This window comes from Puma concolor, chromosome B4 (assembly GCF_028749965.1).
Source record: "Puma concolor isolate L17-30 chromosome B4, mPumCon1.1.hap2, whole genome shotgun sequence".
Taxonomy (NCBI): Eukaryota; Metazoa; Chordata; class Mammalia; order Carnivora; family Felidae; genus Puma; species Puma concolor.
In genome coordinates, this window is record NC_141673.1 from 47,964,569 (window position 1) to 47,977,154 (window position 12,586).

At 41.3% G+C, this 12,586-nt stretch overlaps 1 protein-coding gene across 1 annotated transcript in view; it reads right to left on the reverse strand.

The window, feature by feature from the left end:
* MYRFL (myelin regulatory factor like) overlaps positions 1–12,586 on the reverse strand; it is a 127,615-nt gene that overhangs the window by 95,218 nt on the left and 19,811 nt on the right. Inside the window, exon 2 of the mRNA XM_086715106.1 lies at positions 408–498. Within this exon, the coding sequence (XP_086571232.1) occupies positions 408–498 (91 nt within the window). The remainder of the gene's footprint in view (positions 1–407; positions 499–12,586) is intronic.

A 12,586-nucleotide genomic window follows, 5' to 3' on the forward strand; every position in this document is an offset into this window, starting at 1 on the left:
CTGATATCAAGAAGAGCAAAAGGATCATCACTACAGATTCTATAGACATTCAAAGTAAAATAAGGGAATATGATGAATAACTTTATGCCAGTGAATTTGACAACTTAGATGAAATCAGTAAATTCACTGAAACACATAAACTGCCTAAGCTGACAACTACCAATAGATAACCTGAATAGCCCAGTATCTAGTAAAGACATTGAATTAGAAAGGGAGGACCTTCTTATAAAGAAAACTCCAGGCCCAGCTGACCTCACTCAGTGAAAACTGCCAAAGATTTATAGAAGAAACATCAACTCCATCCATGCCTTTCTGGAAAACAGAAGAGGAGAGAACACTTCCTAGTTCACTTAACTATCTCATAACTTTTAAAACATCAAATGGAGAGCAGTACTTTCATTACTTACAAGGCCCCCAGATCGAAATCATTGCCCAAGAATTCCTCCAGCAGACTTGTATCCAGCGTCGGGTTCCCCAGACTGTCACTGGTCCCGTGAGCTGCGAAGGCAAATTGAAAATCTTGAGATTCATGAAGATTTCAGAATGGCTAACAGCTAAAGATATTGACATGGCTACACCCAAGAATTTTAAAGCAACTAAATGGCATAATACATTTACTGAGAGTGTGATCTTTCTTCCATTCAAATATTTTCTTAGAAATCTTTTTAGATTTACTCTCCTTCCCTGCCTAAGGCTGGTGTAGGTACCCTTTTTATGTGCCTCCATTAACACCCTGTGCTTTGCCTTATACACTATTATAATTGCTTGCCTTTGTGGCTGTTTCTCCATCTAAAGTCTTTAGGAGCAGGGGTGTTGTCCTTCTTAAAGTAGCCACATGAATCTATGGTATAAAAAAGGCAGCAATAAACATTTATGGGATGGATGTATGCATATATGGATGGATGATGGATGGATGGATGGATGGATGGATGGATGGATGGATGGATGAAGTAAAGGCAGGCAGGCAGACAGGAAGGAAGGAAGGAAGGAAGGAAGGAAGGAAGGAAGGAAGGGAGGGAGGGAGGGAGGGAGGAAGGTGGGATGGTTGGGCAGATTATTTCCAGTTAAGCTCAACAAGAAGTTCAGTATCTTGCTTCACATTTTTGTTAGACTTCACAAAATGTAACACAATATTTCTATCCTTTTCCTTGATTTAAAAAAAATGAAAATAAACTCACTGGTTTCTTTCTGATAATAATAAAGATGTTAGAATTTAAAAAGAATATAAAACATAGGAATATATAATAAAGAAACAAAACAATATTTGTAGAAATATTTGTAGAACAATTTGTAGAAACAATATTTGTAGAAAATATGACTCTATACCTAGTAAATTCAGGAGAAAAAAGTGACAACAATTCAAAATAACCGGAAAACTCAATAGAGTAGTTGATTAAAAGTAAAAAAAATAATTACCTCCTTACACACAAAAAATAACCAATCAACAATTCTGATAAATATAGTGCAGAAGATTCCATTCAAAATGACAAAAAGTATAAAATACCTAAACATATATTTGGGGACAATATTAAAAAAAAAACTCTAGGGGCGCCTGGGTGGCGCAGTCGGTTAAGCGTCCGACTTCAGCCAGGTCACGATCTCGCGATCCGTGAGTTCGAGCCCCGCGTCAGGCTCTGGGCTGATGGCTCAGAGCCTGGAGCCTGTTTCCGATTCTGTGTCTCCCTCTCTCTCTGCCCCTCCCCCGTTCATGCTCTGTCTCTCTCTGTCCCAAAAATAAATAAACATTGAAAAAAAAAAATTAAAAAAAAAAAAAAAAACTCTATGAGGGGTCATAGGAAGAGATTTGAACAAATGGAAAGACATTGATCTTAGACTAAAGGATTCAGTATCATAAAACTTTTACTAGACATTATTGATAACATCTGCCAAACCCATATATTCATTTTCTAAGAACTTTACCCTTGTGAAAATAGTCTCTAGCAGCCATATTTGTAACATAACCTCTACAGGCACCTGAATCAGGAAGAACCAATCCATTGGTTAGCCAGTGACCAATTCAATTATTTCTCCTAAGAATTTGAACTAGATTTTATTATTTTTTAAAAATGTTTACTTATTGGACTCTTAAAAACTGAGAACAAACTGAGGGTTTTGGGGGGGTGGGAGGGAGGGGAGGGTGGGTGATGGGTACTGAGGAGGGCACCTTTTGGGATGAGCACTGGGTATTGTATGGAAACCAATTTGACAATAAATTTCCTATATTGAAAAAAATAAAAATAAAAAAATAAATGTTTACTTATTAATTTTGAGAGAGAGAGAGAGATAATCCCAAGCAGGCTTTGTGCCATTAATGCAGAGCCCAACACAGGACTCAATCTCACAAACCCTGAGGTCATGACCTGAGCCAAAATCAAGAGTCAGATGGTTAACTGACTGAGCCACCCAGGTGCCCCGAACTAGACTTTAGAGCTGATGATTGAGATTAAGTCATATAATTATTAGGCAAACTAGAGTAATAGTCTAAATATCTCCATAACATTAACCCAGGTCCTTCTTGATTTTTTAATCCTTACTAAAGCCTGGTTGTTTGACTTTTACTCCAATTACATGACAAACTCTTGCATATACCCTATTAACCCCTTTGAACTGGTTTGTGTGTTGCCTGAAATTAATCCCCGAATTAGAGTGTTCTGAAGCTCTTCTAGAAGAATGAATAGTCAAAAATCACCAGAAAAATTATGGAGGAGGAGGTAAATAAATATTGAGAAATACACGCAAGGACACATCAAAGGATGTAGGATATATCCAGGATATATCAAGAAATATCACATATACATGTAACATATTAGGACTTTAAGTACACAATAAACAAATCCTTTGACAGCAGTGAGAAAAGAGTGATTATTCAATAAAAGTTTTGGGGAACACTGGTTAGACATATGAGGGGTAAAATATGGATTATTTTCCTACTTCCACACCAAAATTCCAGATAGAGCAAAAATTCCAACATAAATAAATAAAACTATAGAAAGGAAGTGTGAGTTAATATTCTTATGATCTTGGGGTGCCTGGGTGGCTTAGTCAGTTAAGCATCATACTTCAGCTCAGGTCATGATCTCATGGCTCATGGGTTCGAGCCCCATGTTGGGCTCTGTGCTGACACCTCGGAGCCTGGAGCTTGTTTCAGATTCCGTGTCTCCCTCTTTCTCTCGGCCTCTCCCCCACTCGCACTCTGTCAATCTCTCTCTCAAAAATAAATAAATGTTAAAAAAATTTAAAGAATATATTCTTATGGTCTTAAGATAAAGGTTTCTCCAAACACAGTCTAAAAGCCAAAAATTATGATGAAAAAGATTGATAAATTTAACTTTGTGCATTTGTTGAGAGGGAAAGAATTTTTAACAATTTATTTTGAAATAATTTCAAACCCAAAGAGAAGCTACAGGAACTCACTTGCACCCTTCACTTATATTCACCAATTATTAACTTCGTGGGTTTTTTCCTAGGCACAATTTAATATATAACACATCAACTGTCTAGCCCCCACACCAATATCCGTCATGTAATCCAGTTCCTTGTATTCTTCCAGGGGCAAGGGACGCTCACATTCAGATCACAGCACTAGTGACAGGAGGACCATCATATGTTTAGCTTTTGGCTTTCTACTTCACCAATTAAAATAAAATTTTTAAAATCTTGAGCACCTCCAAAATGGGAAACATTGATGGATATCAGAGACAGGTGGAAGAGAGGGAGGAAGAAAGAGAAGAGGAGGGAATGAGAAGAGAGATCACCCACTTTTTTCAGTGACATAAACTAAGAGGGAAATAGATGGAAGATATTCTTAAGTGTTGCGATGGTGAGAAATGACCTCATAGTACATACTGGAGTTTAGTCTTGAGTGAGATGTTAAAGAAAGAATAGGATGGAGATGAGCAGGGGAAGACATATTCGTTCTATCACTGATTCAACTAATATTTATCAAGCACCTACCGGGGCACCTGGGTGGCTCAGTCACTTGAGCAGTTGAATGTCTGACTTCAGCTCAGGTCATGATCTCACAGTTGGTGAGCTGGCTCGCTGCTCTTAGTGCAGAGCCCGCCTCGGATCCTCTGTCCCCCTCTCTCTGCCCCTCCCCTGCTTGCACTCTTCTAAAAAGAAAAAAAAAAAAAAAAAAAAAGCACCTACCAAGATGGGGTAAAACAGACAAAAAGACAAATTCCCTCAGGGGGCCTGAATTCTAAGGGAGGGAAAAGTAGCATCAATGGGGGCCAGGGGAGGACCGATGTGACATATAAGAAACAATAAGTAAACAGGATATTTTCATAAGAAAGTGAAACAGAGTGATATGATAAGCTGCAGGCTTATCATATCAGAAGGAAAGAGTTCCTTCTGATTGGAAGGGCGTCTCAGAAAAGAGCCAGCCATGCAAAGACCAGGAGCAGAGCATGGAAGGCAGAGGAGAACAGGAAGGGCAAGAGCACAGGGCCGGCTTGAGAAACAATTCCAGGGTGGCTAAAGCACAGCAGCACAAGGAAGGGGCTAGGGGAGGTGGTCAGAGCAATGGGAAGCCTTTTGAAAGCGATATGATACGCTTGACATCTTTAAAAGTTTTCCTCCCTACAGCCACTGTGACAAACAGTATGGAGGTTCCTCAAAAAATTAAAAATGGAAATACCATCTGATCTAGCAATTCCACTACGGGTTATTTACCCAAAGAAAATAGAAACACTGATCTGAAAAGTTATAGGGGCACCTGTGTGGCTCAGTCAGTTGAGCATCTGACTTTGGCTCAAGTCATGACCTCGCAGTTTGTGAGTTCAAGCCTCACATTGGACTCTCTGCATCAGTGCAGAGCCTGCTTTGGATCCTCTGTCCCCCTCTGTCTTTGCACCCTCCTGATCGCTCTGTCTCTCCCTCCAAAATAAGCATTAAAAAAAATAAAAGATACATGCAACCCTATGTTTACTGAAGCATTATTTACAATATCCAAGATATGGAAGCAACCTAAGTATCCATCACTGGACTAATAGATAAAGAAGATGTGGTATATATCTACAATGGAATATTACACAACCACAAAAAGGATGTGATAGTGCTATTGGTGACAACATGGATGGACCTAGAGGGTACCATGCTAAGTGAAATAAGTCAGACTGAGAAAGACAAATACCATATGATTTCACCCATGTGTGGAATCCACAAAAAATAAATGAATAAACAAAAAGAAAAAAAAGAAGGCCATTCTGGTTGCTTTGTGGGAAAGGACTATAAAGGGATAAGAACAGAAGGAAAATGAAGTCCAGGGCTATCATAGCTGTCCAGGGACATTCAGAGGTAGCTTGGATTTTTGACTGTGAGCCAAGGCAAAGAGAACCACTTTACCTAACTCATTAATCCTCATAAGAGCCCTAGGAGGTGGACACTAATGTTTCCAGCTTACACAGAAGACAAAGTTGTTACATAGGTAACTAGCTTGTCCAGGGTCTCACAGCTAGTAAGTGGTACGCAGGGAATCCAAGCAGGCTGCCTGATTCCTGAGCATGCGCCCACTCCCCTCCCCACCATCACCACCCCATCCCATGCTCCAAATTGCAGGCAGGACTGACTTGCTTCTACTACTTCACTGGGCTTTGGTCAAGCCAATTGCTAAGAGAAGCAGATGGAGGGAAGGATCTGTTTAATTTCCCACTGAAGCCCCTGCTGGTGTCCCATCTGCTTTATACAGTGTGCTCGCGCGCACACACACACACACACACACACACACACACACAATGCCCCGGCAAAAATTGGAGGTGGCCAACAGATGCTAAGACCTGACCAATGTATCACTTGCTTTCTATGACCCATGCTCCCCCACCTCCATCCCCCAGGCAGAAATAGGAGATGGTCCACAGCTCCCAGGACCTGCCCCATGTAGCCTGTCCAAACACTTTAATGAACAAGGAGAGTTGATCCCCGCAGTAGCCAACTTTCTCTAGGACTCTAAAATCACATCTATGCCTTCCAGACTCAAAGGAAATTACTCAACAAGATAAATCCATACTGTCAGATAAAATTGTTTTCAGAAGGCTTTACACGCACACAGGGAAACTCTTAAATGACTGTTAAATAAATCTCATGCTTTTAAAAATAATCACTTTGCTATAAATGTCTTAAACACTTATTTATTACACCCAAGCCTGCAGAGATGGCATTGTTAGGCAGCCCACCCCCTGTCAGGGAGGCTCGCTTTCAAGCCTGGATTCTACCCTTTTCTACATTTGTCTTTTGTGGCTGTCACCATCCTACTCAGAACGGGAGAAGCTGCCCAGGCCTCCTGGGAATGCCAGAGAACTGCCCTCTTTATTGCTCTCAGAAAGAAAGCCCTTCTTCACCCTAGGTCTCTGCCTCCCCTTCTAGGCACAGCGACAGCTGACACATGGTAACTTGTCCTGCTACCCCTCGGCCTTGGACAGACAAGAAAAAAACACATAGTTAGGGGATCAATCCACTAGGGATTAGCACAGACAAGTCCAAGTTGAATACACAGGGTTTGTTAATAGACATATATATACATTTGAGGAAACAATACTTCTCCAGAGGTGTGAGTAGGGAGCAAGAACCTTCCTTTTATTTATTCTGCTTTCTCCATCCACCTGCCCATCCACCACCCACCAGTCCTTTCCTGTTACCTTCTGATAGACTCCCTTCCCACATCACTTTCCTCAACCCAGATGCCACCTGTCCCTTCCTTTATTGACTCTTTCACCTTTTGTCCTGCAGCATCCCTGCCCAGAGCACTCAGACAACAGCCAAGATGACAACATTTGTCTATTACAACAACTCTAGGTTTGTTTTTTTTTTAGTTGAGAGAGAGAGAGAGAGAGAGAGAGAGCACGAGGGGCAGAGGGAGAGAGAGAATCCTAAGCAGGCTCCATGCTCAGCCTGAAGCTCAAGGCAGGGCTCGATCTCATGCACCATGAGATCATGACCTGAGCTGAAATCAAGAGATGGTCACTTAACCTACCGAGCCACCCAGGTGCCCCTAGGTTTTTAAAAGTTTCTAAAAAGCAACAGTGAGGATCCCCCTAAATGGTTGCCCTTTGGGTTTAAACATAAAGATAGTTTCCCTATGATACACCAGTGTTCATGAGAAATTCAAGCAGAAATGCCAATGAGTACTCCAAAGGAGGAGGAGGAGGGGTAGGAGAAGAGAAGATGGAGGAGAGGAGGAGAAACCAAATTCTCTCATTTGCTAAGGACATTTTATTTTGAAAATAAAGCTGGATTATATATATACATACATCTGTATAGATGTATGAATATATATACATATATACATACATCTATATAGATGTATATATACATACATCCATGTACATCCATGTACATACATACATCTGTACAGATGTATGTATATGCATACATATAGATGTATGTATATACATACATCTGTATAGGTGTATATACATACATCTGTATAGATGTGTGTGTGTGTGTGTGTGTGTGTGTGTGTGTGTGTGTGTGTGTATATATATATATATATATATATACAATTTATTGTCAAATTGGTTTCCATACAACACCCAGTGCTCATCCCAACAGGTGCCCTCCTCAATGCCCAGCACCCACTTTCCCCTCTCCCCCACCCCCCATCAACCCTCAGTTTTTTTCTCAGTATTTAAGAGTCTATTATGGTTTGCTTCCTTCCCTCTGTGTAACTTTTTCCCCCCTTCCCCTCCCCCCTGGTCCTCTGTTAAGTTTCTCAGGATCCAAGTAGGAGTAAAAACATATGGTATCTGTCTTTCTCTGCCTGACTTATTTCACTTAACATAACACTCTCCAGTTCCATCCACGTTGCTACAAAAGGCCATATTTCATTCTTTCTCATTGCCATGTAGTATTCCATTGTGTACATAAACCACAATTTCTTTCTTTTTTCTTTTTTTTTTTAACGTTTTATTTATTTTTGAGACAGGGAGAGACAGAGCATGAACAGAGGAGGGTCAGAGAGAGGGAGACACAGAATCTGAAACAGGCTCCAGGCTCTGAGCTGTCAACACAGAGCCCGACGCGGGGCTCGAACTCACGGACCACGAGATCATGACCTGAGCCGAAGTCAGCCGCCCAACCGACTGAGCCACCCAGGCACCCCTAAACCACAATTTCTTTATCCATTCATCAGTTGATGGACATTTAGGCTCTTTCCATAATTTGGCTATTGTTGAAAGTGCTACTATAAACATTGGGGTACAAGTGCCCCTATGCATCAGCACTCTTGTATCCCGTGGGTAAATTCTTAGCAGTGCTATTGCTGGGTCATAGGGTAGGTCTATTTTTAATTGTTTGAGGAACCTCCACACTGTTTTCCAGAGCGGCTGCACCAGTTTGCATTCCCGCCAACAGTGCAAGAGGGTTCCCATTTCTCCACATCCTCTCCAGCATCTATAGTCTCCTGATTTGTTCATTTTAGCCACTCTGACTGGCCTGAGGTGGTATCTCAGTATGGTTTTGATTTGTATTTCCCTGATGAGGAGCGACCTTGAGCATCTTTTCATGTGCCTGTTGGCCATCTGGATGTCTTTAAAGCTGGACTTCAAATCTAATGTCAGTGTTTAGAGCCACAGCCAATTCAGAGTTAGATGAGAAAAGATGGTATTTCCAATCATTAATTCACTAATTTTTCCATTCATTTATTCAATATATACTTAGTGTCCACTTTGTGTCCGGGAATAAAATCAGAAATGAGTTCACAATCCAGTGAGAGGGACAAGAAAGTCAGCTAGAGCCATACGTGTTAAATGTTAGGATGGGTGTAGACATGAATACTATGGGAGTTTTCAATTAGGCTGGCAGGGGTGGGAGAGGGGAAGGACTCCTTGCAGGTGACACTTGAGAGGAATTTTTAAAGATAAGTAGGTAGTTATTAAGAAAAATTCTAAGAACAGAGAAGAGCATGTGCAGATGAATTTATAAAACCAGCAGCAGGACTCCTGTGGAAATGTGCCAATAGTATGGCCAGAGCCAGGTAAAGAACACATCAGAGACGGAGACAATGCCTGTTGCAGACCCTGGTGAAAGCTGAATGCACTTCTGTTCCAACCCCTATGGTTGTGTGGTGTGTGTCTGTCTCTCTCACTAACCTCTAAGCCTCTCTACGGGATAAACTGCCTCTTTCGTATACATCCTAGAACAAGGGCTGGAACCTTGTTAGGCCTAGCTATTCAATAAATATTGCATCTGTTGGATAAGTAATAAAATTTGAATGAATAAATGTGATGATGAAGAGTGGAAGGGGTATCTAGAGAAACTAACAGACACCAGATCATGAAGCTTCATAGGTACCAAGGTAAGGAATTTATCTTGAAAGTTATGGAGACATTGCAACATTTCCATCAGAGGGGTAATGTGAGCAGGTTTATAGTTTCTTGCTGTTGGGAGACTGGCCTGAAGCTGAGCGAGACTAGTCACGGATGCTGCCAACATGAGCCTTCCCTCATTAAATCACTCAACACACCCACTACGGACCAGGAAGAGTCCCAACTGCTAGAGACACAAAGACGAAGAGGCCTTAGTAGTTAAGGGTCCTGGTTCTACAATCAGGCCTGGGATCAACTCTGGCTGTAGATTTGTGTAACCAGCTCTTCAACCTTGGGCAAATCATGCAGCCCCTCGGTGCCTCAATTTCCTTACCTATAAAATGAGGATAATAAGAGCATCTACCTCATAGGATTGTTCTGAAGATTAAATTTTCTTTCATGGTTGTTTATTTATTTTGAGAGAGAGAGAAAAACAGAACATGAGCAGGTTAGGGGCAGAGAGGGAGAGAGAGAATCCCAAGCAGGTTTTGCACTGTCAGCGCAGAGTCTGATGCAGGTCTCAAACCCACAAACCATGAGATCATGACCTGAGCCAAAATCAAGAATCAGATGCTCAGCCAACAGAGCCAGCCAGGCACCCAAAGATGAAATGAGATAATGCATTTAAGATGCTTAGCATAGTTCCCAGCTCAATAACTACCACCCTTTGTCAGTACTATCAGTTTCTGTGCTCAGCAAGTTCACAGATTAGTGAGAAAGACTGACATAAACACATACCACAGCAATGTGATATGACAACAGAGATGTACACATGGCATTATGGGTCACCTAAATGACCTAACAAGGACAAAAAGGTGTCAGGCAAAGCTTCCAGGAATAGGGGTCCATGAGGCTAGAATTGTCAGCAGGGACAGATCCTGGGGTCTTAAATGCCATGAAACTCTGATCCAGTATAGCAGCAGCGGGGGGGGGGGGGGGGTGTCGGGAAGGTGGAAAATCCCTGGTGTCCTGGAGCCAGCTTGTACAAAGCGTGTGCACATCTCTTCCCAAATCCCTATTTGCTGTGTTGTGTTAGCAGCTTGCAATTGGCCATGAGGGAGGGTTTACACAATGGAAATTGGCAAACACTACAAATTGGGAATTCTTTCCCCAAAGAGTTGGTTGTTGAATGTTCACCAGCACACCACTGGATGAGACTAGTATTTGAGAAGGGATACCTACTGGACTTTGTGACTGATTGGAAGGAAGCTAGGTAATTCTCTAGTCTAGTCTAGTTTTGGTGATTGGGTGGGAGGTTGTGCTCATGCTTTGAGGTAAGAAATATGAGAGATTTGGGTGAGGAGCCTGAGAAGGAGCTTGGAGATTTCATCTGCTCGTGTCATATCATCCTGTTTTTGCACTCAGACACAGAAGGGAGCAGCAGGGCACTGCTCCCAAGAAAAACTCCACCTAATGACCTAGAATCCTTGGAGTCTCCCCAGTTCCCCTTGCACAGGAAGTCCTACATTGATCCAGGAAGAATCTAATCAGTTCTTTTAACCAGAGGGAACATGACCCATTGTTGGAAACGTGACCAAATTAAAAGACTGTCTGGACTTTAACATGATATGAATCACCTGAAATTTATGTGCCTGATAATCAAACGATAAAATAAAAATTAACCTTTATGCAACTTGAGTAAATAAATAGTTTCAGCACATTGTGTAACAGGATGGCAACGCCCACACGGGGCTTCCAGAACTGTCACAGATGCAAAATTCTAGAAAGGATCACTAAAAACTTGGCTGCCAGACTCTTACGAACAGCAGAAGACATTGAAGAGTCTTCATGTTCCCACCAAAAACAAGCCAGGTGGGTGAACTTCATTTTCTTGCCTGTCCAGCTGCCTGAGACTGGCAGATCAGGAGACTCTCCATGGAAATGTGTATCTGACTTCAACTGGACACTTAACAGAATTCTTAATTCATTCAGCATTTGATAAATATTTAATGAAGTGTGTATATGCTAGGCACTGGGTATGCAATAGCGAGCAACACTCAATCTTACCCTCAAGGTGAGGGAGGGGCACAGGAAAAAAAAACAAAAAACAGGCAGCACCAACATAGTGTGGTAAGTCAGGCCCAAGGAGATACCTGGGGGGCTTCCAATCCAACGTGGGGAGGGGCAGTCAAAGATGGTTGTATTTGTAGCTAAGATGGAGAAAGGTGTGGAAATTACATTGGCGTTAGGTGAACTCATACCTGGGAGAACAACTGTACCCCACCATGCTAACCGAGAGAAAAATCCTAAAATTCAGCACAAAATGACTCTGCTCTCATCCTTGTCAATAAGGGTATTTGTGATTTTTAGAAGTATAAAGAAGGCAAAATGGCCAAGTATGCAGATGGCCTAAAGGAGGTAGGCAGGGCACAATATGTTTTGAAAGAGTCAGGTCGAATCTCGCTGACTGGGTTGATGGCTAACTTCGACAAGATGACATTCAGCAGGTGTAGCGTTCAGCTCTACATTGACTTTTTAAATTATGTGAATAGGAGATGGGGAAACTTGGCTTATGAGTGAATAGGTGAGACAAAGGTCCTTTCATTGGGTCATCATGAGGAAGTATTGGGAAGACAAACTAATGTTGAATTATACTAATAAAATCACTGAGTACAGAAGTAGGATGGTGAGGTCCCTGTTCCTCAATGCATAGGTCCAGCCATGATGACCCGGGCCCCATAATTTCAGAGGAAGGTTGACAAATAGGGTGTCTAAGGGAGATCCAACAGAGTGGGAAAGAATCACAAATCAAGCCACATGAGAGATGGTCAATGTAGAATTATAATAATAATAATAATAATAATAATAATAATAATAATAATAAATACTTGGTAAATTTGTTGAGCACTTTTTGGGTACTGATAACATGCTAACAATTTTACATTTCTTTCTCATTCAATCCTCATAATAATTTTATTCAATCAAATAGGTCCTATTATTATCCCCATTTTTCAGAAGAGCAAATATTCTTAGCCAGCTTACATAACTTGTTCAAGTTGCTATAACAAATTGTTCTTGCACGGTGTTTTCTACTCTACCATAATGAATGTGTTCTTGAACAACCTTGCTTTCTGCAAAATCATGCGAAAGAATGTAGGAAAGTAGGGTTGGGACAAACCACTCAAAAACTAACAAAAATAATAACATTCCTAATAAAAATGTAAAGGACATGTCAAGTTATTAATATTGTTAGGTGTGTCAGCAAATAGAGAAACTTACCCTTTATAAAAAGGATGATGGAAGAAGGTTGCAAAAAAAAAAAAAAAAAAGAGTTACAGCTGCTG